The sequence below is a fragment of the Terrapene carolina genome, unplaced genomic scaffold (genome assembly GCF_002925995.2).
Source record: "Terrapene carolina triunguis isolate 2854851 unplaced genomic scaffold, T_m_triunguis-2.0 Scaffold231, whole genome shotgun sequence".
Classification (NCBI taxonomy): domain Eukaryota; kingdom Metazoa; phylum Chordata; order Testudines; family Emydidae; genus Terrapene; species Terrapene triunguis.
Genome location: NW_020664582.1, coordinates 16696075 through 16721771, shown reverse-complemented (window position 1 = coordinate 16721771; position 25697 = coordinate 16696075). Strand labels below are relative to the sequence as shown.

The 25697-nt window shown below is 52.5% G+C and overlaps 2 protein-coding genes across 3 annotated transcripts in view; both read left to right on the top strand.

The window, feature by feature from the left end:
- Nucleotides 1–2261: 2261 nt before the first annotated feature.
- Nucleotides 2262–14468, top strand: NLE1 (notchless homolog 1). The gene is made up of 13 exons (XM_024211252.1): nucleotides 2262–2331; nucleotides 3314–3457; nucleotides 4046–4263; nucleotides 4473–4552; nucleotides 5156–5232; nucleotides 7844–7941; nucleotides 9155–9347; nucleotides 10201–10336; nucleotides 10723–10769; nucleotides 10982–11184; nucleotides 11510–11669; nucleotides 11865–11935; nucleotides 12863–14468. The coding sequence occupies exons 1-13, from the start codon at nucleotides 2314–2316 to the stop codon at nucleotides 12873–12875; spliced, it is 1458 nt and encodes a 485-aa protein (XP_024067020.1). The 5' UTR covers nucleotides 2262–2313; the 3' UTR covers nucleotides 12876–14468.
- A 9563-nt stretch (nucleotides 14469–24031) lies between these two features.
- ULK2 (unc-51 like autophagy activating kinase 2) overlaps nucleotides 24032–25697 on the top strand; it is a 53504-nt gene continuing 51838 nt past the window's right edge. For both annotated transcript variants that reach the window (XM_029912516.1, XM_029912515.1), the window contains exon 1: nucleotides 24032–24632. In XM_029912516.1, coding sequence (XP_029768376.1) covers nucleotides 24543–24632 — 90 coding nt within the window. In that variant the 5' untranslated portion in view covers nucleotides 24032–24542. The remainder of the gene's footprint in view (nucleotides 24633–25697) is intronic.

The following is a 25697-nucleotide window of genomic DNA, read 5'->3' as shown; positions in this document are numbered from 1 at the left end:
ATGGAGAGCTGGCTGGTCCCAGAGTGCTGCTTCCTCCTTATTTCCAGCTGCTCTGTTCCATTGAAAGGGACAAAAACGACATGAAACTGCTTTTCCATGGGAGCACCAGCTCTTGTTGTCACAGAGATGTTGTGGCATCATGAATGGGAGAGGATCGTCCATGAGACAATCTCACTAGTAAGGAGTTGTACAGTGTGCTGTGAAAAAGGCTGAGACTTCTGATCTAGTGCATTCTGGGGGTAGATGTGGTGCCTAAATCACAGTAATTAGCACCCTTAGGTAGATAGTAGAACGTGTTCATGCATTTGGCTTTTGCCTCTGGAGACTTAAGTTCTGTCTCTTCAGAAGTGAAAATAAGTCAGGTGGTCTCCTGGTCTCTCTGCTTTGCAAAACTTGGAAACGATTCCGCAGGATGGTAGTCTCTTCTGCCGGGAAGGAGCCAGGGCTGGAAATAACAAGGGGGTGAGGGGTTGCGGGACTGTGTATAGTGGGGAGCCCGGGATTGGAATAGCAGGGTGCACAGGTCAGGCTTGGGGGGCATTGGTGAGATGTGTAGGGGAAACCCTCCCAGCACCCTCGTATTATGCCCGGTCCCTTCACTGGCGGAAGTCCTACAATTCTGAAATGGGGGGGAGGGGAGACTAAGTGTGAAATCTTGAGAGTGGATACAATTTTCAAACTTGCCTGTGATTTAGGCACTTAGGAGCCTAAATCCCATTGACTTAAAGTGCTACATCACATTTGAAAACGAGCCATAGGTTCCTAAGTCACTTAAGTGCTTTGAAAAACGTTACCAGTATCTTAGTGACAAAATCAATGACAAGAAAGGCCAGGGACGAGGATGGAAATAGCGGTGGGAAGGCCTGACAATAATTTGATTTTTCTGAGTTTGACAAAGGATCTGATCTTTGTTGTGGGCAGGGAGGGAATGATATTGATTTCCTTTGTGAAGTGCTTTGAGATCAACATGAAAAATGCTACATAAGCACTAGGTATTATTAATTTATCAAAGCGGACTCTGCTTCCTCCCAAACGATTTGGATGGTTCCTCTCTTTTTTTTTAATCTGTCAAAATGATCTGGAACTAGAATATCAGACTGTACCAATATTTTCTGCAGCTCTCTGCTGAGTCTTTGCTGAGGAGTAACAAGTGATTACAATCAGCATGGCGCTTAATGGAAGAGGGTGGTATGTACCGTCTAAGGCCCTGATCCTGTAACGAGCTCCATGGGAATGGACTCGTGAGGGACCACGTGGGCACAAATTCTGCCTGCACAGAGCTGCTTGTAGAATGAGGGATGTTGTGGGATCACGACTGCAGGTCTTTCTAAAAGATGCTTTAGCTCTCTCAGAAGTTACGGACTTGATGCAGAAATTCCTGGGCAGGCTCTCGGGCCTGCGTTCTGCAGGTCAGACTACATGACCACAATAAATCTCTGAGTTGAGACCTAAAGACTCCTGCTCTTTTAGAGGGATGCTGCCAAATTGAACTAGGCCCCAGAATAGGTTTGGTAAAAGCCACGTCTAAGATCTACAAACCCTAGGAGGCAGAGTCTGAGAGAGGTTTCCATGCAATTACCAAAAGAAATAGGTTTTTGTCTGTATGTGTAGTGACCTAGTCTTTGGCAAGGTTTGTAACCCAAACATTGCAGAGGGTCTAAACCACGACAGCCTGAGAATGAAATGAAACTGAGTCACCTCTTTTCCCTGTCCAGCTAAGAGATGCAAAAAGCAAACAAGCAGAGTCGCTGTAGAAAAGTACATTGCATTTTTACCACAACGCATGTGAATAAGCTACGGTGATCTTGGTAACATAGGTGAGGCCATTTGTGGAGTGGTTTAATGCCTGTTAACATGACTGGATCCTTTTAAACACACTAGGTACTATTCATGAAACTGAAAAACATTTTATACTTCCCCACTGCCAGAACCCGGATAGACCCTTGTGCCCTCATTTGGTGTGTCTTTCTTTTACAATCTGGAGTGAAATAACTACAATACTCCCATTCTCTTCTCTATTCCCTCTTTTCCTGACACCTTGCCACCAGGTGCTGGGTTTTTAAGGCTGGTTTATTTTCTCTCTCCCTCACACTGTTCGTGCAGAAATCTGCCCAGGGAATCTTTTTGTCCTATGGCAGCTTGACCCAGCTGTGTGTCTACATCACAGCTGCAATTCCCTTTGTCCAAGGATCGCTTGCTATAGCCTCTCTTCTCCAGCAGGTGGCAGCAGAGCTTCCCGGCCGAGCTGCAGCCCAGGCGCACAGAGATGAGCTCACCACTTCCTCTCCACGTGGGCAGGGCTGCAGTAAACACATGGCTGGGGCTGCCCAGGTGAGTGGGGGGGTTTGCTGGGGCTTGGGAACGGGGCAGAGGAGGTGCCCCCAACCAAAACCCTTCCAGCAAGAGCTGCCTGCTGGCCCCCCTGGAGAGCCCTGTGGCTGCAAACGAAGCCAGAGCAGCCCCATAGAGGGAGCTGGGATGAGGGGCCCTGCCCCATCCCTTCCTTCCTTCCTTTGGGGAGTCCTAGCCGCTCCTGGGGTTGAAGGAGGGCGTCCCTCCCGTTGTAAAGCCGGACCTTGGGGTGGTGTTTAAACCCCCTCTCAGCTGCCAGGAGGGGGCTGCTGAGCGTAGGAGAGACCCACTGCAGCAGGTGGTGCCCAGCCTGGGCTGAGAGATTTACCTGGGCAGGAGCAAGGAGCCGCGGGAGTGAATTGGGCCCAGTCCCCCCAGCCCCAGGGAAAGAGTTCGTGGCGGGGAGGAGGGGTTTGTGCTACAGATGGGAGGCGTTGGCCAAATGATCTGGGCTTTGGGGTTACTCGTGCAAAGGAGCCCAAGCCGGCGCGTCCCAGGAACACGTGGGGATGGTCACTGGTGCTGACATGGTGCCCCTGGAGGCAGGGTCTGGAGCACTGCGCTGAGCGGAATCGGGCAGGCTGACACTGTATCTCGGGGTAGCAGGTAGATGGTGGGGCTCTGGGTGTCAGGCTTCCCGGGTTCTGTACCTGCCTCTGCTGGGTGACCCAGGGCTTTTGTGCCCATTTCCCAGCCTGTAAAATGGGGATAATGGTCCGGGGGGAGGGGGAGAGATCGGAGGGCTAATGGCAGGAAAGCACCTAGAGATCCTCTGATGACAGTCCCTGTGGAGCTGCAGAGCGTGGTCACAGGGAGCTGTGGAGCAGCTCTCTGGCTGTGGTATACTCAGCGCTGTGTGGGTTTTGCTGGTGCCGATCTCTTTGGCAGCGGTGGGTTTGATTTATAGTCGCGCTGTGCCTGGTGTGGGGCTGACCCCCCTGATGCAGGAATGCGCTTGCAGGTCGCCACGATGCAAGGGGACGTGGAGAGGCTGCTGATCCTGTTCAAAGATGAGGCTGGCGAGATCCTGGGGTCTCCCTTTGACGTGCCCGTCGATATCACGCCCGAGAAGCTGCAGCTGGTCTGCAACGCGCTGCTCCAGAAGGTACTTCCCAAGGGGCCTCTGTGCGCCCCCCGCTGCTCTAATGGGGGTGCAGCAAACTGCTGGTATCCACAGGCTTCATCCCAGCCCCATCCGGGGAGTGGGATTGCACAGGGGGATGGGGCTTTTCTCAGTGTTGGGATGCTTAGAACCACTCCTGCTGGGCCAAGGCCAGGGCCCCCAATCAGACAGTTGTGGGAAAGTGAGAGATGAGCAGTGGGATCTCTGCTGTCACACCCATGGCTCTGCTCCTCGTGGCTGTACAGATGCCATTCGTAGCACTGCCTGGGCCTGCCCTGCCAGGGACTCTGTCCCCAGGACTTCCTAGATGCTGAGGGATTGGCACAGACAGGGGTGTGTGTGTCTGTCTGTCTGTCTGTCTTTCCCATCCACCCCAGGGCAGATTTGTCAACCACTGCCTCAGTTCTGAGCTAGTGCATCTCCCCAGCCTGGTGCTGCCCTGGGAAGGAGTAATGGGAAGCACACGGGGTCCCAAATTGTTTTCCTGGCGGGCGGGAGAACAGGAGGGCTGTATGAGCCAGTCCTGCTGAAATCTGCCCCTGGCTAGTGCCTCTGCCTCTTGTCACACAGGAGGAGCCGCTGCCCTTGGCCTTCTACGTCCACGATGCTGAAATTGTCACGTCGCTGGAGAAGACCCTGGCGGGGCAGGTGGTAGAGACGGAGAGAGTCCTCGACATCATCTACCAGCCCCAGGCTGTGTTCAAAGTGCGGGCGGTGACGCGATGCACCAGCTCTTTGGAGGGGCACACCGAGGCTGTCATCTCCGTAGCCTTCAGCCCCACTGGAAAGTAAGGGGGGGCGGCAGGAGGGCTGGGGATTGCCGGGCGGGGAGGCAGGACAGCGCCGAATGGCTGGGCTTGCTGGGGAACAGGGCTGCCAAAGGTTATAACCTCCTGGTAGTGGGGAGGGGGGAATGGACCGGGAAGAATGGACCGGGAAGGAGCCTTGGCACCACCTGCCACCCTGAGCCCAGACAGCCTCTTCCTCACCATCTCAGGTACCTGGCGAGCGGCTCCGGTGACACCACCGTGCGCTTCTGGGACCTCAGCACGGAGACTCCACACTTCACGGCCAAAGGTAGGTGCAGCGGGCGAGGGGGGACCCCATGGGGTGTTCTGAGTCTGTGCCCATCCCTCCCGATAGCCTCGCCGGGCAGCAGAGCGTGGCCCCTGGGTTCCCTGAGTCGCTCATGCTCCAGAGGCTAGCGGTGGCTCTGATGAGTTCACTGGGTTGCCCCAGCCGCTGCCCTCTCCTCCCCCCCTCCACTTCCCTTGTGGGGAGGCTGCTGAGCTGGGCTTGTTGCAGTGACTCGGTTCCCCCGTGTGTGCAGCGCGGTCCCGTTCCGGAGCGCTTTGCATACAGGGGTCGGGGCTTTGGGCCTGGTGCCGGCTCGGTGTGAGGAGCACATCACCGAGTGAGCACTACACATGTTGTGCAAGCTGCACAAGCGATTCCTGGGCCCGGCTGTTCCCCTCCCGGACGTGCTCTACAAGTGCCCAGGCCATGGCTCAACAAGAAGAGCAGCTGCTCACTGAGCTAGCAAAGCGCAGGAAGTCAGGCTGGAACAAGGGCAGGGGAGACCCTCCCCTTCTCCCTCCCAGACCACAGCTGCCTCTTGAAGACAGGGCCACCTCCAGGATGGAGGGCTCTCCTCACCCCTGCACTCTCTCCGGTCGGCAGGTCACAGGCACTGGGTCCTCAGCATCGCCTGGTCTCCCGATGGCAGGAAGCTCGCCTCAGGGTGCAAAAACAGTCAGGTACGTGTCGGCTTCGGCTCAGCGAGGGGCCGGATTCCTCTGTGTGGGGCCAGGCCTGGGGGTGGGGCAGGGAGATCTGCCCCAGAGACATCTCATGGAGAGCTCTCTTCCTCTCTGGGGGAGCCCTCGCACCCCCATCGATAGACTGAAACCAGACTGGGCCAGCACCAGCCTCCCGGGTGATGAGTCTGCCCCTCTGACCACTGTGGAAGGAGTAACATGGCTGGGTCTTTGTTCAAACCCGGGCGTGGAACTGGAGAGCAGGAATCCCTGCGGCCTGGAGGGAAATCGGCTGTGGCTGGGTTATGATGGATGCGTCCGGTTGCTCCTGTGATAGTCGTCACGTCTAGGCCTATGGAACACACCTGCACTTTAGCTACTCGCCCAGGTGTTCCCATGAGGGGCTTGGAGGCACATCCCCGGCAGGAGATCCGCATGTTGCTGTGGTTCATTGACACGAGTTTGCAAAGATCCCTTTGAGCAGCCCTGGTTGGTTGGTTGGTGCGTTGTGTCCTGGGCTGCCCCCTGCAGGCAGCTCTCCATGCTGCGCGGTTGGGAGACCAGCTCCCGGACATTCCCTCTGTCTAGCTGCGGGGTGAGTACAGGCTGTAGGGGCTGTGCCTTTGGCTGGCACCTGCAGAGCCGTGAATCTCTCTGGAGCCTGATGGCGGGTGCCTTGCTGGCATCACGCCCTCGCCAGGGCAGCTGCTGATGCAGCCTAGGTCCTGCTGTGGATTCTGGTGTTTATTATGAACGACCGCAGCGCCTAAAGGGCCCGGCTGAGATCAGGGCCTCGCTGCACTAGAGGCTGGAGAGACCCTGCCCCAAAGTAGGCGGGACAAAGGCAGGGGAAGGGAAGCAAGCCCAGAGACAGGTGGTTTGCCCGGGGTCACCGGCAGAGCTGGGGGTAGAACCCAGGGCTCCAGAATCCCAGTCCGGTGCCTGCGCACTGGGCCATGCTGAGCCGGGCTCTGCTGCAGGCTAAGTGCCATCGGTCTCCGGGGTGGGGGCGTGTGTTTAAACCCTGCAAGCAGCAGTGGCTTTGACTCCTCACCTGCACCCCTCAGAGCCAACTCCCTGCTTAGCGCTCCCCGGGGCTTGTTCTCTTTGTGTGTCGCTGGCTCGGCCAGTCCCCGTGGGAGAACAGATTGCCGGGAATATTCAGGTTCAGCGCTCTGACGCTCCCGTCTCTGAGCCCGGGAGCCGGGTGAACAGCATTGAAGCAGGGCCACTCCCCACAGGCCGGACATACTCCTGTGCCGCTCTTGCCGCGTTGGAGACCCCGTGGCTCGGTCAGGGGCTTGTATTCTGGCAGAAGCACAGGGCAGCCCGTGCTGTACCTTTAAGGGTTAGCTCCTTGTTTGGGAGGCTGCCTGCTTGCTGGGAACGGGCCCCAGGGAGGTAGCTCTTGGCTCAGAGAGCCGCAGTGGGACATGCTTGTTGCCACTACTGAGAGTTTTATTGTTTCAGAATCCCAGGCTCAGCTGTCCCTGCTCCTTCAGGGCGCAGGGCCTGCCGGGCACCCTCCTGGGTCTTCTCTCCTCACTGTAGCAAGCTGGGCCTGCCTGCAGGTCACCATTGTGAGCAGCCGTGTGGGATGGTGGTGTGGTTGAGACATGGGCCTGAGACTGAGGGTTCTGTCCCCAGCTCTCCTGCAGCCTATCTCTGTGATCTTGGGCAAGTCCCTTCATCTCGCCGGGCCTCAGTTTCCCTTCTGTAAAATGAGGATGATAATCCTTCCTTTCCCTCTCGGGTCTCTTGCTGTGTGTTCATACAGCGCCTAGCGCAACGCGGCTCCAGTCTCAGCTGGGACCTCTAGGCACTGCTGGAGCGCTGCTAACAGTAACGACTCCTAACCCAGCCGCCGGCACGCTTGGGGAAACGACAGCCTCATTCCTTTGCCTCCGCTCCGAGTCAGCTGGGATTGAACCACCGCTAAGAAGAGGGGGACTGACTTCCCCTGGGATCGGTTTAGAGAAATGAGAGCAGAGGAGCCTGAGCTGCCTGGCCTGCTGTCAGCCTGGAGACGGCCCATTTATACCGTTAACTCGGTGCCAAGCATCTGCAGTTAGGTGCCACTCGGGAGGCAGTTCTGGTTTAAACTAACCCTGTGAGCTGTTCTGCTCCAGTTCCTGGCCTCCCCTGGGCAGATGATTAATGCCTCGGCTCCTTGGAGGAGCATTTATTCAGAAGGCAAGAAAAACCCAACAAAAAGCCAGCGTGTGTCCCACCCGCAGAGTCCTATAATAACCACCGTTTAGCACGTCCTGGCTCTCCCAGCGCTCGACAGGCGTTCGCTAACCTGCTGGCACCGGGTGTGGACAGCTTGAGCGGGCCTGCAAAAAGAGCTGGATAATTTGATTGCTGATGGTTTTGCAGCAGTGTGGGCTAAGATGGGGGTGAACAAAATCTCCTGCCTCGGGGTGTCACCTGGTGGCTGCCGAGGTCAGGAAAGGAATCCACTCTTCATCCCCCTGCCCGAGCCAAGGTCTATCCTTGCACTCTTGGCCTGGAGTAGCTGGACTGGAAGGGCAAATGGAGCTGGACTTTCCCCGGGATGCACGTTGGGTGGTAGCTGTGATCTAGCCGCCTCGCTTGCTCTGTTGTACAGATATTTCTCTGGGACCCAGACACAGGGAATCAGATTGGCAGGGTGCTCGCCGGACACTCCAAATGGATCACGTGGCTGTGTTGGGAACCACTCCACATGTAAGTGACCTTCTGGCCAGCCTCCTTGCTTTGCCAGCGAGGAGAGGCCTGCCCCTTGCCCTGGTGATGGCAGAGTAAGTATGTACAGAGTGAGGCTGAAAAGCAGCCAGTGAATTGGGCCCCGGGCTGGGAGCCAGGAGACCCAGGCTCTAGTCCCAGCTCTGCCCCCAACCTGTGATGCAACCTTGGGCTTGGCATGGCTCTCTTGTGCCTCAGTTTCCCCTGCTGTATAATGGAGATAGTGATGGCAGCTCTCCTTTCTAATGAGCTTTGAGATGGATGGATAAAAGGCTAAGGTAAGTTTCAGGAGCCTTTGCTTTATGTTTTCAAAGCGCTGTGCAAATGTTACCCCAGCCTCGTTCCTGGGAGGTGAGGCTGTGCTACCTCCATTGTACATGGGGGAGAGCGCGGGGAGCTGGGAGTGGCTTACCCAGAGCTGCGCAGAGAGTTGTATTTAGAGCTGCGATTAGAACCCGGGTGTTCCTGGCTCCCAGTCCTGTGTGCCGATCACTAGCCCATGGTGTCTGTGCCTCATGCACCCTGCCCACGCTGACTGCTCCGCCTGCGCCCCCTGCAGCACCAGCCGCCTCTGCCATCTGGTTAATTTCTCCCGCGGGCTGATTAACCGCACAAGCTCTTTATCCCCTCCATCTGAGAAAGCTCCTCCTCCGAGAGAGGCGGGGGGGAGCTGTAGACGATGATCCAAGAGGTTATCAACATTAAAAATCGCCCCCATGGAGCAGAGCCTTGCAAATTGAATTCCCCAGTAGGAAATCACAGGGATTTGGAAATAATTAACTGGATTAACGAAAACTGGTTATAAAAGGAGGAGCGGGGGATGGGGAGGAGGTCGAGGATCCTGCCTGTGCTCTGGAGAACTCAGGATCTGTGTCTCCAGCCAGCCAGGCAGGCTCCTTGCTCCATTCCTGCAGAGAGGGATGAGCAGCATTTCCACTGCCTTGCGCTCCAGGCTCTGCCAGTCCTCTCCTTGATTGGCGCATGCAGTGGCCATGTTGCAGGCTTGGTGCCAGCTGTTAACCGGCCTGCCCCTTCTTAGCTTGAGAGTGGAGGTCAAATGGGAGGGTTGTCTTTCTGTAAGGATGCCCTTAATTCCTCCCCAGCCATGGAGCTGATGCAGACCCGGTCGATGCGCGGGAAGAGGAGGCCAGATTTGCTGTCCTGCGCCTTCACTGGCTTCCAATTTTCCTTCTAGAAATCCCGAGTGCCGCTACTTGGCCAGCGCCTCCAAGGACTGCAGCATCCGCATCTGGGACACTGTCACGGGCCGGTGCGATAAGATCCTCACCGGGCACACGCAGTCGGTCACATGCGTGAAGTGGGGCGGAGACGGCCTGCTCTTCTCCTCCTCCCAGGACAGAACCATCAAGGTCTGGAGAGGCCAGGATGTAAGTGCAGCAGCCTGGCGTGGGTCGACTTCGACGCCAGGGGCCTGGGCAGGGAGGTAGTGCAAATAAAATGATGCATCAAACCTTAATTGTTGTTCCCATCCTGGCCCTGCATTGCCTCGTGGCTTTAGCTGCATGTGCTCGCTTGCTTTCTGGGCAGAGGCAGCACATGCCGCCCATGGCTCAGCAGCACCCCCCTCTGGCGGATTTAAGGAACCGCGATGATTGTTTCCAATTAGAATCTCGTCTGCTCCTTGGCCAAAGGAATTGGGTGGTTGTGTGGGGTGGAGATCCTTGGCGCTGCTGTAGAAATGGGAACTCCCCTGGATAAATGACAGCCCGGAAGCAGTGGGTTTGGCGCAGCTTGCTGGCGGGAGGGGGAGTGTGTTTTCCCCGTGGATTGTGGTGCTTGGTAACATAAGCTGGAGCCATCAGCAAGGAGAACGCAGAGCTGGCCTCCCTTGACTTCATGTCTTGGGCCCTGTCCGTCAGGAATGACGAGAGACAGCACGGAGTTGACTGAAGGTGGGGCTGAGAGCCAGGAGTTCCTGTGTTCTGATCTTGGTGCTACCTGTGGCTGGCTGAAGGTGGGGCTGGGACATCCCATGGCCTGACCCCAGCACTGCCCATAACTGATTGAAAGTGGGGCTGGGAGCTGGAACGTCCCATGGTCTGACCCTCATGCTACCTGTAGATTGAAGGCGAGGCCAGAAGCTGGGATGTCCCATGGTCTGACCCCGGCACTGCCCATAGCTGATTGAAGGTGTAGCCAGGAGGTCCTGTGGACTAATCCTTGCACTGCCACTGTCTCCCTGTGAGTCCCTTTGTAAGCAGGTGGCTTTTTTGCTTTCAGGGAATTCTCTGCCGCACCCTGCAGGGCCACGGGCACTGGGTGAACACCATGGCTCTGAGCACCGACTACGTTCTCCGCACAGGGGCCTTTGAACCCGCTGAAGCCTCTGTCAACCCGCAAGACATGAGTGGCACCCGTAAGAGCATTAAGTACATTGCAGGCTGGAGAGGAATCGGGGGAGGAGGTAGAGTGGCCCAGTGGGTAGGGCACAGCGCTAAGAGTCAGAAGACCTGCCTTCTATTCCAAGGTCACATGGGGGAGCTGGGTCCCCCCCGTTTCTCTGTCTAGAAAATAAAACCATGAGCACCGCAGATTGGGAATGCTACACAAGCACTGCATTTCATTGTTAAAAGTGTGACCCTCTGAAGAGGACGTTGTTCTAAACCCCTCACAATGTCCCTGTCAAAATCCTTCTTGAGTCACAAATCTGGAGGGAGAAGACGTCTTAGATCCTGGCTTTAGAGATGTTACACGTTTCCTTTAAGCTCCCGATCGCTAATCTCCCTTCTCTCCTGCACACAGTGGCAGAACTGAAAGAGAAGGCGCAGCACAGATACGACCAAGTCAGGGTAAGTCTCTGTTAAGAAATCCCCCCCCGCTACCCCATGCCAGGCTTCCTACCATTGTTGCTGACCAAAAAATGAATAAATAAACTGGAGGAAATCTTTAGCCAGTCATGCAGATTTATGTCTGCGTCAGGTTTGCGTCTGAGCTGTGAGAGGCTCAGTCTGTGTGAGCCGAGGCTCAGTGCTGGGGTGTGTTGATTGTTTGTTGATCGCAGGGGCAGGCACCGGAAAGGCTAGTGTCTGGATCGGATGACTTCACGCTGTTCCTGTGGGCCCCAGCAGAGGACAAGAAGGCGCTGGAGAGAATGACAGGCCACCAGGCATTGATCAACCAAGTGCTCTTCTCCCCAGACACCCGGATAATAGCCAGTGCTTCCTTTGACAAGTCCATCAAGCTCTGGGATGGCAAGACGGGAAAGTAGGTTCTCTCGTTCTATTACAGACGCGAGGTTTGCAGTTCACTCCATGCAGTAACACAGAAGGAAATGCGCCTGTCTCCCTGCCATGGCTGAGCCAGGACCTTCCCCTCTGCAGCCTTGCGTGCGCGCGCACGCGCACACACAGTAGTTACCTTTTGCTTTTGAGGTCGTGCACCTAGTGATTAGAGCAGGGCACTTGGACTCTGAGCTCCTGGTTCCCTGCTGTACCACTGACTGTGACCTTGGGCATGTCCCTTATATCTCTGATTCAGAGCATGCGCGTGTGTCTAACAGTCCATCTCCACCCCTTCCCCTCTCTGTCAGATACCTCACCTCCCTGAGAGGGCACGTCTCTGCTGTTTACCAGATCGCCTGGTCTGCGGACAGCCGCCTCCTGGTGAGCGGGAGCAGTGACAGCACGCTGAAGGTGTGGGACGCCAAGACGAGGAAGCTGGCCATTGATCTCCCTGGCCATGCAGATGAGGTAGGATGCCATTCGCCAAGGGGCTCACACTAACCTGCCTAGAGAGGGCAGAGGGCTCTCAAATGCTGTGGCCACCACCAGTGTCCCTGAACAGCTGGGGAGTGTCTTCTGCCAGGGGCCTGAGGTTCTTCCCTGCCACCGGGGCTGCATGGCCCTAAAGGAGTGACAGGAGCACCTCTCTCTCTTTGTTAATAGGTGTTTGCGGTGGATTGGAGCCCGGATGGACAGCGAGTAGCCAGCGGAGGGAAAGATAAGTGTTTAAGGATGTAAGTATCCCCTGGGGCCTGTCCCCAAGAAGCAGAGCATGGCGTCTGTGCACTCTGTGTATATTAACACAGCCTGCAAAGGAATGCACTGAGGGGCGCGTTCTGTATACGGAACCACAGGGCCCACGGTCACCGTCTCGCTTCACCCAACAAGCTGGGCTTTTGTTATGATTAGTCTTATAGGAGCCCCCAGGAGCCCAGCTGAGTTTGGGGCACCATCATGTGAGGTGCTGCACAAACCCATAGTAAGGGACAGCGCCTTCCCCAAAGAGGTTACGGTCTGAATACAGTCAGGTCTTCGGGTTCTCAGTTAATTCTGCACTGCGAAACCATTAGGCTCTACTCCTGCCTCTTTGCTGAGCTTGCATTCCATTCAGTTCTGGTGCCTGGGGACCCTGGCTTGCATTGGTCTCCGCCCCAGGCTGAGCCTCTCACGGCACAAAGGGAAAGCTGACCTGAGCAGAACACCAAGAACCCTTTTTCCCCCCTTTGAAAGAGAATTTCCCTTCAGAAACTGGGCTGCTGGGCCATATTCCAGATTGATTGGCACCTGTGCCTAGCTACCCTAGCGAGGAGCCCTTCTGCGCTCCCCGAGGTGGAGGGATAGACATGCATGGAAGTCAATATGACGGTAGAATTTAGCCCCTGTTCTCTGTACCAGCTGTCACTGCTGTGCTAGCAGTTGGCCAATGTTGGGGAAGGGACACCGGAGCAATCAGTCTCAGGTCCTCTCTTTCCAGCCTTGTTCTCCCCCCTCCAGACCTGTGCATACAGGATTCCCCCGTGATCCAGTGGCCAGTTAACTGCACTCACCGTATGAATCTAGTGCAAAGTGCTTCGCTGTGCCGCTCTGCTGTCTGTGGCGGATGGTGCGAAAACCGGAGCTGGTGCTGGGCTGATGACACCCGATGTCCCTTTCATTTGCAGATGGAGACGATAGGAGCAGTGAAGAGAACCTGCCGGTTCTAACTGGCCCTGTCCGTATGGCCGGGCCTGGCAGCTAACCCGCTCAGCGTGGACTGTGGTGTTCTGCCTCTTGCGCACCGTACTAGCTCTCCCTGATTAATTTCTGTGAAGGGAGATTGTGATTCAGATTTAATGCGAACCAAAGAACTTGCCCTTCTGCATCCAGATGACTTTGTCTGCAACCATTAGTACACCCGGACCTCTGCTAGCTCCGATTCAGCCTGGTTTCTGTTGAAACTTCTGCAGCCTATACTCTCTGGAGGAGAGAATGAAGAGGGGGCGGGGGTCTGGTCATGCTGTTTCCTTTCCTGGCAAATGGAGCCTGCAGGGGCTAAAGCTTTTAGTGGGGACAGAAAAGCACGTCCTTTCCTGACCCCCGGAGAGAGAATGGGGAAAACCATCACACTACTTTGCAAAATTCTACTCGCCCGTTTTGCCTGGGGCAAAGAACTGTTTAACGGGTAAGTAAGAGAGCCTTGGCTGCCTTCATTATTAGGGTGAGGGGACCAAGGTGGCTTTGCCCCTGGGCTGTCAAACTTTCCCCTTATGTATCATTCACTCTGTTGGCAATAGCCCAACCCACCTTAGTCTAAGGACCCCATTTCTGCTTGGCTGTTTGTTCTGAACCAGGGCAGGAGGGAGCAGGCGTGAAATGAAAACTGGTGCAGACGCTGTGTCGAGTTTCCAGGTTTCAGTTGTTCCCTGAATTGCGAAGAAGTGGGCGCGCGTGCCTGAGTGAATCTGTGACCCCTCCCTGTTCCATGCACGTTGCCTGGCTCGGGTGCACCGTGCACTGGGAGGCTGCTACTGTGTCTCTTGCGTCCTGTTGGGGGTTGTCTGTAGGGTTGAGCTTGTCTCTAAAGGCTGCTCCTGGGCCTTTGAAGTCAATGGCAAAACTCCCCTTGACTTCCGTGGTGCAGAATTGGTCCCTTACTGAGTTTATCTGGTGCATTTCCTCTGTCAGATGGGTGCAGGGAGCTGTGTCACTTGTCCTATTTCAAAATCCAGTGTGTTCATATTTGTTCAGTTGTTCCTAGCCAACGTGGAGCGGGTTTTAAGTTAATGCAGCCCAACACTCTGGGAGGCAGGTCAACCTGGATTTAGCTTTCACGTCCAATGAAGTTTAAGACGAGTGCAAGTCCAAATATGATTAATAAGGAGCAGATAGAATAATGTCGAGGTCTCTGTCACAATTGCAATAAATTTACATTAAAGACCAAAGCACTCGCTCTCTCTCTGGCGCTCCTTTGTTGTGGTTTGTGCTGGATGTTCAGCAAACAGTTGTTTGGGGTTTTTTTTCAATCTCTGTAGTAAACTTTAGAGTTGTTGGTTGATCCTGGCTTGGGGATTGCTGTGCAAGCCTAACACGGTGTGGAGAATGCCAACAACGGGCTTGGAAAGGAAGAGGAAGACGGTCCAGCGATTAGGGCTGTAGCCTCAGACTTGGGAGACATGAGTTCAAATCCCTGATCTGCCACAGGCTTTCCCTCTGACGTTGGGCAAGTCATTTAGGGCTTGTCTACAGTGCCACTTACAGCGCTGAAACTTTCCTCGCTCAGGGGTGTGAAAAAACACTCCCTTCCCCCCCTGAGCGATGCAAGTTTCAGCGCTGTAAGGGGCAGTGTAGATAGTGCTACAGCGCTGGGAGCCGTGCTGGGAGCTATTCCCCTCGCGGAGGTGGGTTTTTTTACAGCGCTGCTGCCTCTGCCCCCCCTCTGGAAGCACAAACGCCAGAGGAGCAGACAGCTGGTGTGAGTTCCCCACCCTCCCAGGGGTAGTGGAGCTCAGACTCCCAGCCACGCAGCGGCGGGCTCTGGCCATGGGTTCTGGCCGCGTGACGGCAGATTCCGGCTCTGTCCCCCAGTCGCAGGGCCCAGCGGGCTCCATCCCCCGGTCCCACACCCATCCACCCTATCACCCTGGGCCCGTGCTGCTCCCTACCCACTTCCCCATCCGACCAAGGCTTAACCTGGCTTGCCAGGCCTGCGTAAGTCTGCTGTGAAAAGTGATCTTTGTATGTTTGTTAATATCACTTTTCACTGCCTCCCAGCTAGCTAGCAAGTCTGCTGCTGTGAAAAGTGTTGTTAACAAACATACAAATATCACTTTTCACAGAAGCAGACTTACTAGCTGGCAAATCTTTAAAAAAACCTGAAAAGAAACCACAACAAAAGACAGGAACATGCAAAGCACCTTGTTTGTGTTTCTATTCTGAATAGGTCCAGTAAAGAATAGACACAACTATCTGTTATTTGTATTATTGAATCTGCAAAAAAAAAACCTACATAAATAAATTACTATGATTTGGACATGTGCATATTTATTTGTTTTTCCTAAAATCACCAGTGGTGTGGAGAGTGAGGATGCCACAAAGCTGGGTTAGCTAGAGCCGTGGGGCTTTGTAACAGTGCTTATTGGTCCTGCTCGGGCTCATGAAGTGCTGGAATTTGCTTCTTGTGGCTTGCTCCATCCCAGGGCTGTGGGCCTGCGTTTGTGAACAGCAAGTCCAACGCAGAACATTCAGTCCTTGCTTGTCATGAGTAGATTCTCTCATTGCCTATTTATTCTTTTGCTGATGCCACTCAGAATGTTGTAGTTTTATAGACTCCCCGAGCAGGATACGTCTCATCCCTGCGTGCTGCACTGTCAGCATGGTCTGAGTAATCTAATTTCAGCTGTAGAATGGAAGATAGAGACCAGGATTCATCGTTCCAGAAATGACCACAGCCTGTCGGCTCTTCAGAAACGGTAAGCACAACACAAGGTTGGAACAGAAAGTTACTGCTCTCAAATCACTTCCTCTTTTAATATCTCCCCACTTTGCAAACCAGCTCATCTGGCACATCTTCACCAGCTCTTTAGGTAAGAACGCAATATCCTGTACACACACTGCTTTATTAATACACTTCCTCTGCTTGCCTTTTCCTGAATTTTAAGGCTGTGCGTCCATCTGCACAAGGGAAGCAACCCACACTTTGTTGATGTGAAGGTTGTGGTACAAGGCAGGGCGGTTCTAAGTTGCAGCTAAGAATGCTGTCCTTCAGTCGCTCTCCTCCTTGGGAGGAAAACATCACAAAGGTGAATGAAAAGGGAACTCCCACCAGACGTATCTGTAGCCTTACTTTTAAGATAACTGCTCAGGATGGAGGAGGAAAAACCCAAAACAAAGAGACGTAGCTGTTTAAGGCTTTGTGTGTTCAAAGAAGCTAATCCACCCTCCAACTTTTCCGAGGTTGGTGGTATTATCCTCATTTTACAGATGGGAAAACTGAGGTACAGAGCGATGACAACCCCACAGCTAGTCGGTGTCAGAGCAAGGATTAGAACTCATGGTTTTCACTTCCAGCTTAGTTCGTCTGTCCAGATCAGCTCATGCATCTCCAAACTGAGCACGGCTTTTTCAGTTGCATGAGGTAAGCTTCTTCACATTCTGTCCTAAACTGGTAGGTAGTGTTGCTGTGCCATGCTAATGAGTTGCTGTGTTTCACTTCAGAGGTGCCTGCATTTTAGTGGCTGGGAAAATTATCCTGAAATATGTTTTTTATATTACAGTAGTGCTGGGTTTGGGCCCCCACTGAACTAGGTACTGTACATAATCAGAGATGGCCCCTGACACCGCACAATTTAGAGAGACCAGACGAGTGAAGGGTGGGAGATAACATTGCCGGTTAATGATAACCAGCACCATGTTTTATTGTGGATGCTAATCTGATCTGAAGTGCTCTCTAGCAAGGCACATGGGGCTAGATTTTCAGAAAGTTCAGGCTCACAAAAAAGTAATTGCTCATGAAAACCTCTGGACTTAGCTCTTCAAGTGCATATGAATTTGGGATCCTGGGGGAAGAAAGGTGCTATGTAAATTTCGTTTTTAAATTGGAGATCATGTATGTATTTGTATTACCAGAGCACCTAGGAGCCCTATTCCAGACCAGGACCCCATTGTGCTAGGCACTGTACAGACAGATCGAAAGATGTTCCTTCCACAAAGACCGACAGTCTCATTTGTGCTGTAGTTCTTCAGCCCCAGAGCCTGACCTGCTCATGAGGTTACTCCTTTCATTCCTCCAGATGTGACCTTGGTGTATCTCGTCTGCCATGATAACATTGGCAATGCTGAGCCTGCTCAGCCGTAGGTCAAAGGCACTGGTACGCCTCTGCAATAGACACCAGATAGCGGTGCCAGGCTTGTGAAAGTCAAAGCCTTGTGGGATGTTTAGAATAACCTCAGCAGATAAGCCCTGCACATCTAGCCATTGATCAAAGAAACTCCACTCCTTAGAGCCTGGCTTGGCCATGCATGCCTGAGCTTTGAGGGAGATTTACTTATCTGCTGGGACACTTTTGGCTCCTGATTCCCAAACAAATAGCTTTTCCCTCTGGCCAGATCCAAACCTAGATAACGCAGCTCCAAGTGGTCACCATCTCTTCTGCCCCTCTTCTCTGTTCTGGCTTCAGCATTTGACACCGAACAGTATGCTTTGAAAAGAGAAACAGAAGACCTTAGACAAATAGATGGAGCTAACATGAAGGTTCCGCCACTCTGACTGGGAATATCTGTGTGTCCTCCAAAAGGTGCTGTTCCGGCTTTAATTTTCATTCAGCTGATTAGTCATGTGGCTGCAAATCCATCACCCACATGGTGAAGTGGCAAAAATCAATTGGGCAGATTCTCCTTGAAACACTGCTACTAATATTATTAGGTTCTAATATTAATATTTTTGCCATTTACATAGTACCAGCTTTCATGTGAAATAAACCCATGGTCCTTCCCATACGTGCTCGTTAAAGAGCCCGTGACGCTTTTTGCAAGAATATGATGGTAACCTCCGAATCTTGAGCAAACTTCAATTTAAATGTCTTCCTGCCTAGCAAAATCCTTCTCCCTGCAGCTTTGTGTGGATACAGCATTCCTCACTTCGTATCTCAAACTCTTTTGTAGTGCTGTTGTGTACTGTTAAACAGCTGCTGCGTTCCACCCTAGAGGTGGCTGCCATTTTGATAGTTGGTAAAGAGCATGATATATCCCTTGCCTTCTTCCAGGTGGTGGTGTGAGCTTTAACTAGTCAGTGATTATTGAAACACTTTGAAAACTTGGATAAAAGATGCTATAAATGTGCAAAATATTATTACACCTCTACCTCGATATAATGCTGTCCTCGGGAGCCAAAAAATCTTACCGCGTTATAGGTGAAACTGTGTTATATTGAACTTGCTTTGATCCACCGGAGTGCGCAGCCCCGCCCCCCCGGAGCGCTGCTTTACCGTGTTATATCCGAATTCATGTTCTATCGGGTCGCGTTATATCGAGGTAGAGGTGTACTTGTAATAAAATCAAAATATGTGAGGTAAGAATCTTATTTTTCACCAAAGATCCTTGATGTGTTTTAATAATCAAATATCTCTTTCTAAAATCCCTAATATTTGTCCCTGGAAAGTACTCAGACAGCCCTTCCTGACTGGCTAGCAGCTGTGTTGTAGGGTTGCCAATTTTGGTTGGACGTGTTCCTGGAGGTTTCATCAAATCACATAATCTTTAATTAAAGATGAATTCCTGGGGACTCCAGGACAATCCTGGAGGGTTGGCATCCTTACTGTGTTGGCAACCTTACAAAAATGCATGTACTGAAATATTTAGGTTGTCAAAAGCCAGCGTTTGGTGTAAATGTCAGTATACGTTCCTGTGTTTTCATTCCGGTTTCAGATGAATTATTAATGAAATGTGCCACAAAGGTATGCCTATTGCACAGGTATTTGTGTTCCTTGTCTAACACAAGAATGCTTGTAAGTGTATCCAGCTAACACAGCCCTGCTATTACAAGGATCTCTCCCCACGCTTTCTGGTGTGTAATTATATGCTGCCTCTGTTTACACCACCATTAAACTCCTTATAACTCCCTCATTAAAGCAATACCTCTTAGCACCGTCCCTGGTTCCTGAGGACTTTGTGATGGGGATGAGGAGGTGTGACGCTCCTTGGAGGAAAGTTTTGGGGCTACGAGTGAAAGGTTAGGAGTAATTAAGAAGGGGGAAGTGATGTGCAATCACTTCTCCCAACCGTGACTCAAACAGACCCTGTACTGTGGGGATTCACAAGCCAGCTGTGTGATGACCTCATCATGATCCTTTAGGTCACATTTAAATGAGTGGGGCCTTGACTCCCTGCTGATGTACAGCATCAATGCTCTGGCCTCTTCTCACCAGCGCAGAAGGCTCATTTAGTGGTTTATCCGTCATCTTTGCAAAACTGCAAAATCCCAATCCCAGGAGCTCAGCTCATCGCTTGGTTTTTCCCAGGTCGATAACTTGACTCCCCTGGGGCTGACTGGCTGGGGAGAGGTAGAAGTCTTTCAGTGGAGACATTAAAAGCCTAGTGTCTTACCTGCTCTGTGTGGAAGTCAAAGGTCTCCGGATGCTTTTCGTAACAGAGTTTGGGGGTCCTTGGCCCTCTGCTGTTTGTGTGGGGTACTGTATGCAGGTTGGGTAGTGGGTAGGTGTCAGTGGCAGAAGATGCTATGGAAACACACAATACTAACATCTTCATTCCAGGTAGATGGAACCAGGACGAAAATGTGCCGTACAAACGCCAAAGGGAACTAAAACCTTCCCCCTCTCCAGAAGGTCCTGGAATTATTAGCCTCATATTACAGCTGGAAAATCTCTGAGGCAGAGAGCGGAACTGACTTGCCCAAGGACATGCAGCGTGTCCGTGGCAGAGCCAGGAATAAAACATAGATCTCCTGCCTCCCAGCTGCCTTCTCTAACCCAGTAGATCACATTCCTTGACATGTTGCATGACTTCAGCACCCTGGGAATTTCTAGGGGCGCTGTAGCTTTTTGGTGTAGTGTTTGTCAGGTTATGTGGCTCAGGCCTGCAGAGATGTTTATTCCCTATGCCCTTCTGCTCCCTGCCCATGCCATATGACCTATACCTGCTATCTTGGGGGCCCCAACTGTGGGAATGAGTGGATCCTTTTATTTGTACATTTTCCTATTGCTTCTTGTCCTCCCTCCTGGGCTATGAATGGAGCTAGATTTCTCCCTTTTCTTAAGACCAATTTTCAAAATGTCACTTTGGTACAAAATGCCATGCAGAGCTAGAGATTGGAGCCCTTTATTTATCCCCACTGTGTGGGGAGCAGTGGCGGTAGCAGAAGTGTAATCTGCCCATTTATACCTCTCCTTGTTTTTCTGGCAGTATGCCTCACCCCTGTGATCTGCAGGGCCCACCTCCTAAGGGTGAGAGGGGGAATACAGTTCACTTATGCTTTGGTCTTGCTCTGCTGAGAGTACAAATAAAGATGACACTTGTGGACACCTGGAACTGGACTGACACACAGAAACTCATTTCAGAGAGGCCAGCCAAGACCCCAGTTCAAACTAGTGGCCTAGGCGAACTCCTCAAAGATATTTAGGCTCCAAATTTCAATGGAAGTTAGGAGCATAAATCCCATTGAGATCTAGAGTCAAACTCCACAGTCCTTTCACTGAGCAACATTTCCATTTATTTTCTGACATCGCCACTAGAGTTTAAATCCTCCGTAGCCGGTTACAAATCCCCATGTGATGAGCAGTAAATGTTACGCTGATCAAATTTCCCAGCTTCTCCCGATCACTGTTTCATTCTGGACCACCAACTTCCTGTACAGCTCTCTGCTGAAATTAACCCATTCCAAGGCCAGCAGCCAAGGAAAGCAAGACAAACAGCTAACAAAGTAGTGTGATCACTTGGTGCTGTCAAGGGAAATGAATGTGTTATTTTTCGACCCAGGTGGGATAATTTCTGGCTTAGAAATTCCTAAAGTGTCTATCTCAACAAATACGACTTATGGCCCCTTGGTGTTGTCTTTCTTCAAAGCAGGCTGTGTGAAGTAGAGTTTTTGGGTGTAGGGCATATGCCAGCATGGAGACACAGACTCATACCAGAATGGGAGAACAGAGTCATTTTTCAAGAAAATGAGTTTCTGAATGTCTAGCTTGTTAAGACTGGTTTTGTTTTTCTCTTGGCTTGATTTTTAAATCAGTGCTGTTAATATATATTAAAACTCAAAGCCTTTGGGTTATTACCAACACCTTCGATTATGATGAAACTGAATTTTTTTATCTAATTTATTTTTTAGCATTGATCTGTTTTACTTTTTGCTTTTACTCTGCTGACTCGATGAAATTAGTCTGATCAGTTTCACATTCTGGTTCTTGTTTGTTAGCTCAGGGCTCAGGTGTCATGATACAGAAAAAAAGTTTAAATTAAAAAATATATCCTTTAGTCCTGTTTGACACAAAAGCATTCATATTGGTGTTCTGTAATCCCCCACCACCACCACCACCACCACCACACACACACTTATCTGTAAAGCCAAAAGTTGTCCTACATAAGGCTAACAGTGTCCCTTTAAGTGATATTTATTGCTGCATGTCTTTTGTCTGCTCAGATCTTTGAAAAAGATTTTAACTTCAATGGTTTTGACAGAGATGAAAAAAAGCAAGGTAGTAAGTGTGGTGCATTAAGGTAAGACTATGGAGAGCAGCAAAAAAACAAAACAAAACCCCACACCAATCAAAAATGCTTCCTTGAATGTCTTGGTGGGATACATGTCCCGGAATATCATACTGTTCAGTCACTGTTTGCAGATGCCAAAGTGGGATGGAGCCATGTATCACATGAGAGAACGTGTACTGATCTGTGTGGGACGTGGGGCACTGACCCTAACTGGCAGCATCAATAGCTGTTTGCTGTGAGCACCTCCTGATGTTTATAATTGCTTGAGTGCTGCCAAATGCCGGAAGCAAAACTCAGCTGGTGCCTCCCATTCCAGGTATATCAGTTGTTTGCTGGAACAAAGGCTGGCACTCCAAAGGGATGCAGCGGTAAGGGAGTTAATCATTCATTACAGCTAACAGTGTGCAGAGGGAGGACAGAGAGATCAGTGGAAGAAATGGGCTTTAAGGAGGGATTTGAGGTACAGGGAAAGCACTTGGCACAGGGGCGTAGGGATGCTGGTCCAAGCACAGGAGGCGGGTGGAAAGAGATGAAGGGACAAAGAGGAATGGGAGGAAATGGAAGTGGGATGAAGGTTAAAGGCTTCGTGTGACTTGCATGTTTCCTGATGTTTGGATTTGTTGAAGTAACAGTCCTAAAGCTGATCTACAAATGTGTCCAGGACACAAGCTGGAGGTGGAAGGGGCCTCTGCTTGTAGAGTTTGGCTATAGATAATTTTAAAACATCATCCATGGTTTATTACATTTATACATGCTAGCTGTGTTTGTGTGTTTCCCCCGTTGTTACTCCATGCATTAAGTCCTCTGCTAGGTTTGAGCTGCGGTGTGGTCTTACTAATGGAGCACCAAGTAAATTTCCTAGCACAGAAAAGCCTAAAGAGTTAATAACAGGGATGCAAAAAATCGCAGTGCAGTGCAGACCCGTTTATCTGCAATGTGTTGGGTGATACCAGAAAATCTTGGTGGAGGTGCGTTGCAGGAGAGACAGAATTCACATGGGGGTTAGGAAGTTGAAATTAATGTAGGGCCACCTTGGGCCCCAAATCCTGTAGTCAGATCCTTGTGCTTGAGGGGGAATCCCACTGACTTCAGTGGTACTTCATGCAGGAAGAAGGGTCTGCTGGCATGGGTTGGATCACAGGAGCAAGGTCTTGGAGAATATTTCAGATCACGGAAGGGTGGTGGAGTCATCTCAGTTTTGGGTCTCAAACATAGATGTCAAAGCTTTCTTTTCATAAACCTGAGCCCAGTGGAAATGTTCTCATTAAAATCAATTAATATATTAATTTTTGTCTTCAAACAAGTCAGATTTCCCCTCTAGTGTTTGTTACCTAACCCTTCCAGCATCAAGAGTTCAGGGGACCAAGGGGAGGTGAACATGAACAACTGACTTTGTAGGTGATTTACCATCCAGGAGGAGAAATACAAAAAGCATCTGCATTTTATTTTCACTCTGCACTGAGAGGACATAACTGCATTTGTTACAAGGGCACTTTGGAGGAGAGGGAGCTGAGTGAGGGGGAACACTAGAGTTTAAATTCTATGGGGCAGGGGCTGGGTTTTGTTACATGTGCACAGTGGGGGCCTGACTCCTGACATGGGCTCTGCTGGGCACTAACAATTCCTGGATGAGAGATTCACACCAACGGGAGCGGGGATAGATCTGAAAGTGGGGTAAAAGTGTATTTTGTATTAAACCCAATCGGACACTCTGGGACCTGGATACTAAGTGGGGTTAACTGGGAATTTGGTGAGAGATGGATGTGACCTTGACAGTGTTTTGGTTTGGACAAGGGCCCTGCCCAGGGATGGGACTATGTAGATAACAGGCACATTCAGGTCATTAGGGTCGCTCTTCTCCCTTAGCAAGAGCGGTTTGTCCTTGGTGGAGCAGATGGGCAGGTGTTCTGGCTCAGTGTGACTTCCTGCTGATCTGAACCAGTGTGTGTCGGGGGTGAGGGGGGAGGCAAATTCCAGTGAAGGCAGGATGGGTGTTGGCTGGGGTAACTCTGGGCTTTGAGGGGTGTCACAGAAAGTGGCCATGAGCTGAGGGAGGCAGGAAGGTTACCTCATTACCCCTGCCCCTCCTTCATGACGATGGCTAAGCTGGGGTTGGGGGAAGTGGGTGTTGGTTGGGTACTGGGGGGTTGAGCTAGGCTGCATAATATGGGATGAGGGAGGGTGGGGGGGTGTCAGATAACCCCAATGGTAGGGGAAAGCGAGGTGGGGGTGCTGGGATAATGGGAGGGTCAGGTAACCCTGTGGGGAGGGTAGGGGGAGGTGGGAGTGCTGGGATAATTGGGGGGTCAGGTAACCCTGCTGGAGGGGTGGGGGGTGCTGGGATAGTGGGGGGTCAGGTAACCCTACTGGGAGGGGAAGGGGAGGTGGGGGTGCTGGGATTATGGGGGTCAGGTAACCCCGCTGGAAGGGGAGGAAGCGGTGGAGAGATGAAGGGGTGGCCAGGTAACCCCGAGGGGAGGGCAGGTGGGGGGCTGCGCTGGCTCAGCGGGGGAACGGGAGCAGGCACGTGCCTAGCGGACTCCTTGGCCGGTGGCGGAAGGAGCCGAGCGCTGGGAGTGGCGCGACGCGGCCTATAAATAGCGTGAGGTGGCGCGGCGGCCCCGACAGCCGGAGCTGGCGGAGCGCGGAGCTCGCCGGGCCTGCAGCAGGAGGCAGTGGTGGCCTGACACGACCCCCGCCCAGCGCCGGGCATCGGCGGCGACAGCCCGGGGGGCCGGGCCACCCCTTCCCCTGCAGCCCGCCGGATGCTGCCGGGCTCGGGGCCGGGGGGCCACGGGCTCGGCGGGCATGAGGAGCAGCCGCAGCAGGGAACAGTGACGTCCCCGGTGCTCTCCCCCTGAGGGGGCTGAACCCCCCCGCCTGGAGCTCACCCCCCCCCCCGGAGGCTGAGCCCCTCCTCTACCCAGAATCCTTAACTCTCCCCATGACAGAAAGCGCCCGTCGCCTTGGAGACGCCCGCCCGCAGCCCCCCACCCGCCAGGCCCGGGGGGGTCTGCGCCGCCCCTAGCAGCATGACAGCAGCTGCCCCCGCCCCCGGGGGCAGCCAGGGCAGAGACCGCCTGCCGCCCCGCCGGGGGCTGCCGTGAGCGGAGCGCTCGCCCGCCGTGCCCCCGCGGGACGAGGATGGAGGTGGTGGGGGACTTTGAGTACAGCAAGAAGGACCTGATCGGGCACGGAGCCTTCGCCGTGGTCTTCAAAGGCCGCCACCGCAAGGTAACCGGAGCTGCGCCGTGTCCCCAGCCGCTCCCTGGCTGGTTACACAACCGCTTCCCTGCCGGCCCCCCGGGGATGGGCTGTGCCCCCTGCGGGCCGGGGCCGGGCCGCTCCCGAGAGCCGCAGGCAGCGAGGGGAGAAGTCGCTGCTCCGGGGGCTTTGTTGTGCCGGGCTCCTGTCAGACAGGAAGGTTTGAACCCCAGCGTCAGGCAGATGGACTGGCTGCGGCGGGGAGAGACACGCAGATCGGTGCCACTTCGGTGGTGGGGGGGTTGTCTGCCTTTATTGACCACACTGCTCGTATAACCTCCGTGCACCGAGTCCTTCCCTGGTCAGGGCTCAGACCTGCCTAAGAGCAGAGCTCCCTCTACTGACTGGTGCCTGGGAGATGGGCTTCCCTGTCAGCCTGGGAGTCTGGACTCCTGCCCCATTTCAGTTCGAACCTCACAAAAAGCGGTAGGGACAAATAGCCAGCTTTGATAAAGGTCAAAACCCAGATAGTTTGCCTTTTATTTCTACTGCTATTTGGTGGCTCCCAAATGCAGCTGCTGCTTGGGGGGGGTTCATCTGTATAGGAGACTGGTTTCTTTGTTTTGCAGCAGTCACCAGTGTTTATCTTGCTTGATAACTGGAGACCTAATGGAAAATTGGCTCCTGTTGGATTGGCTGAAGATTTCTTAAATTGAAAGGTGTTTCGTTTCCCAGCATTGCTTCCCCATTAGCCCAATAGTATTAGTTGCATTACACCTTTACACTTTTTATCATGAGATTTTAGCCTGTGTGTGTTGGGGAGGGGGTGGAGAGAGATCCTAGCACAATTCTGATTTCCAAAGAAATCTATGTGCTGTCAAGGAACACGTCAATCAGTTTTATTCTTCATGGACAGTAGAGTAGCACTCTCAACTTGCAGTGGGCCTAATATTTAGATTGTTTCTAAAAACAAGTTCTTACAAAATCTAAGGTCAGTAGAAATGATTCCACAACATCATAAAGAAATATGCATAACTTGTTTTTAAACACATATTCCCCCAGGTTGTGTGCAATGCAGATATTGTAGTATTAAGA

Bases quoted from the DNA above. Each gene is read 5' to 3' on its own strand.
- NLE1 (XM_024211252.1), top strand. The intron at 3,458-4,045 runs GTACTTCCCAAG...CTTGTCACACAG, and splicing joins GCAACGCGCTGCTCCAGAAG to GAGGAGCCGCTGCCCTTGGC. The intron at 9,348-10,200 runs GTAAGTGCAGCA...TTTTGCTTTCAG, and splicing joins AGGTCTGGAGAGGCCAGGAT to GGAATTCTCTGCCGCACCCT.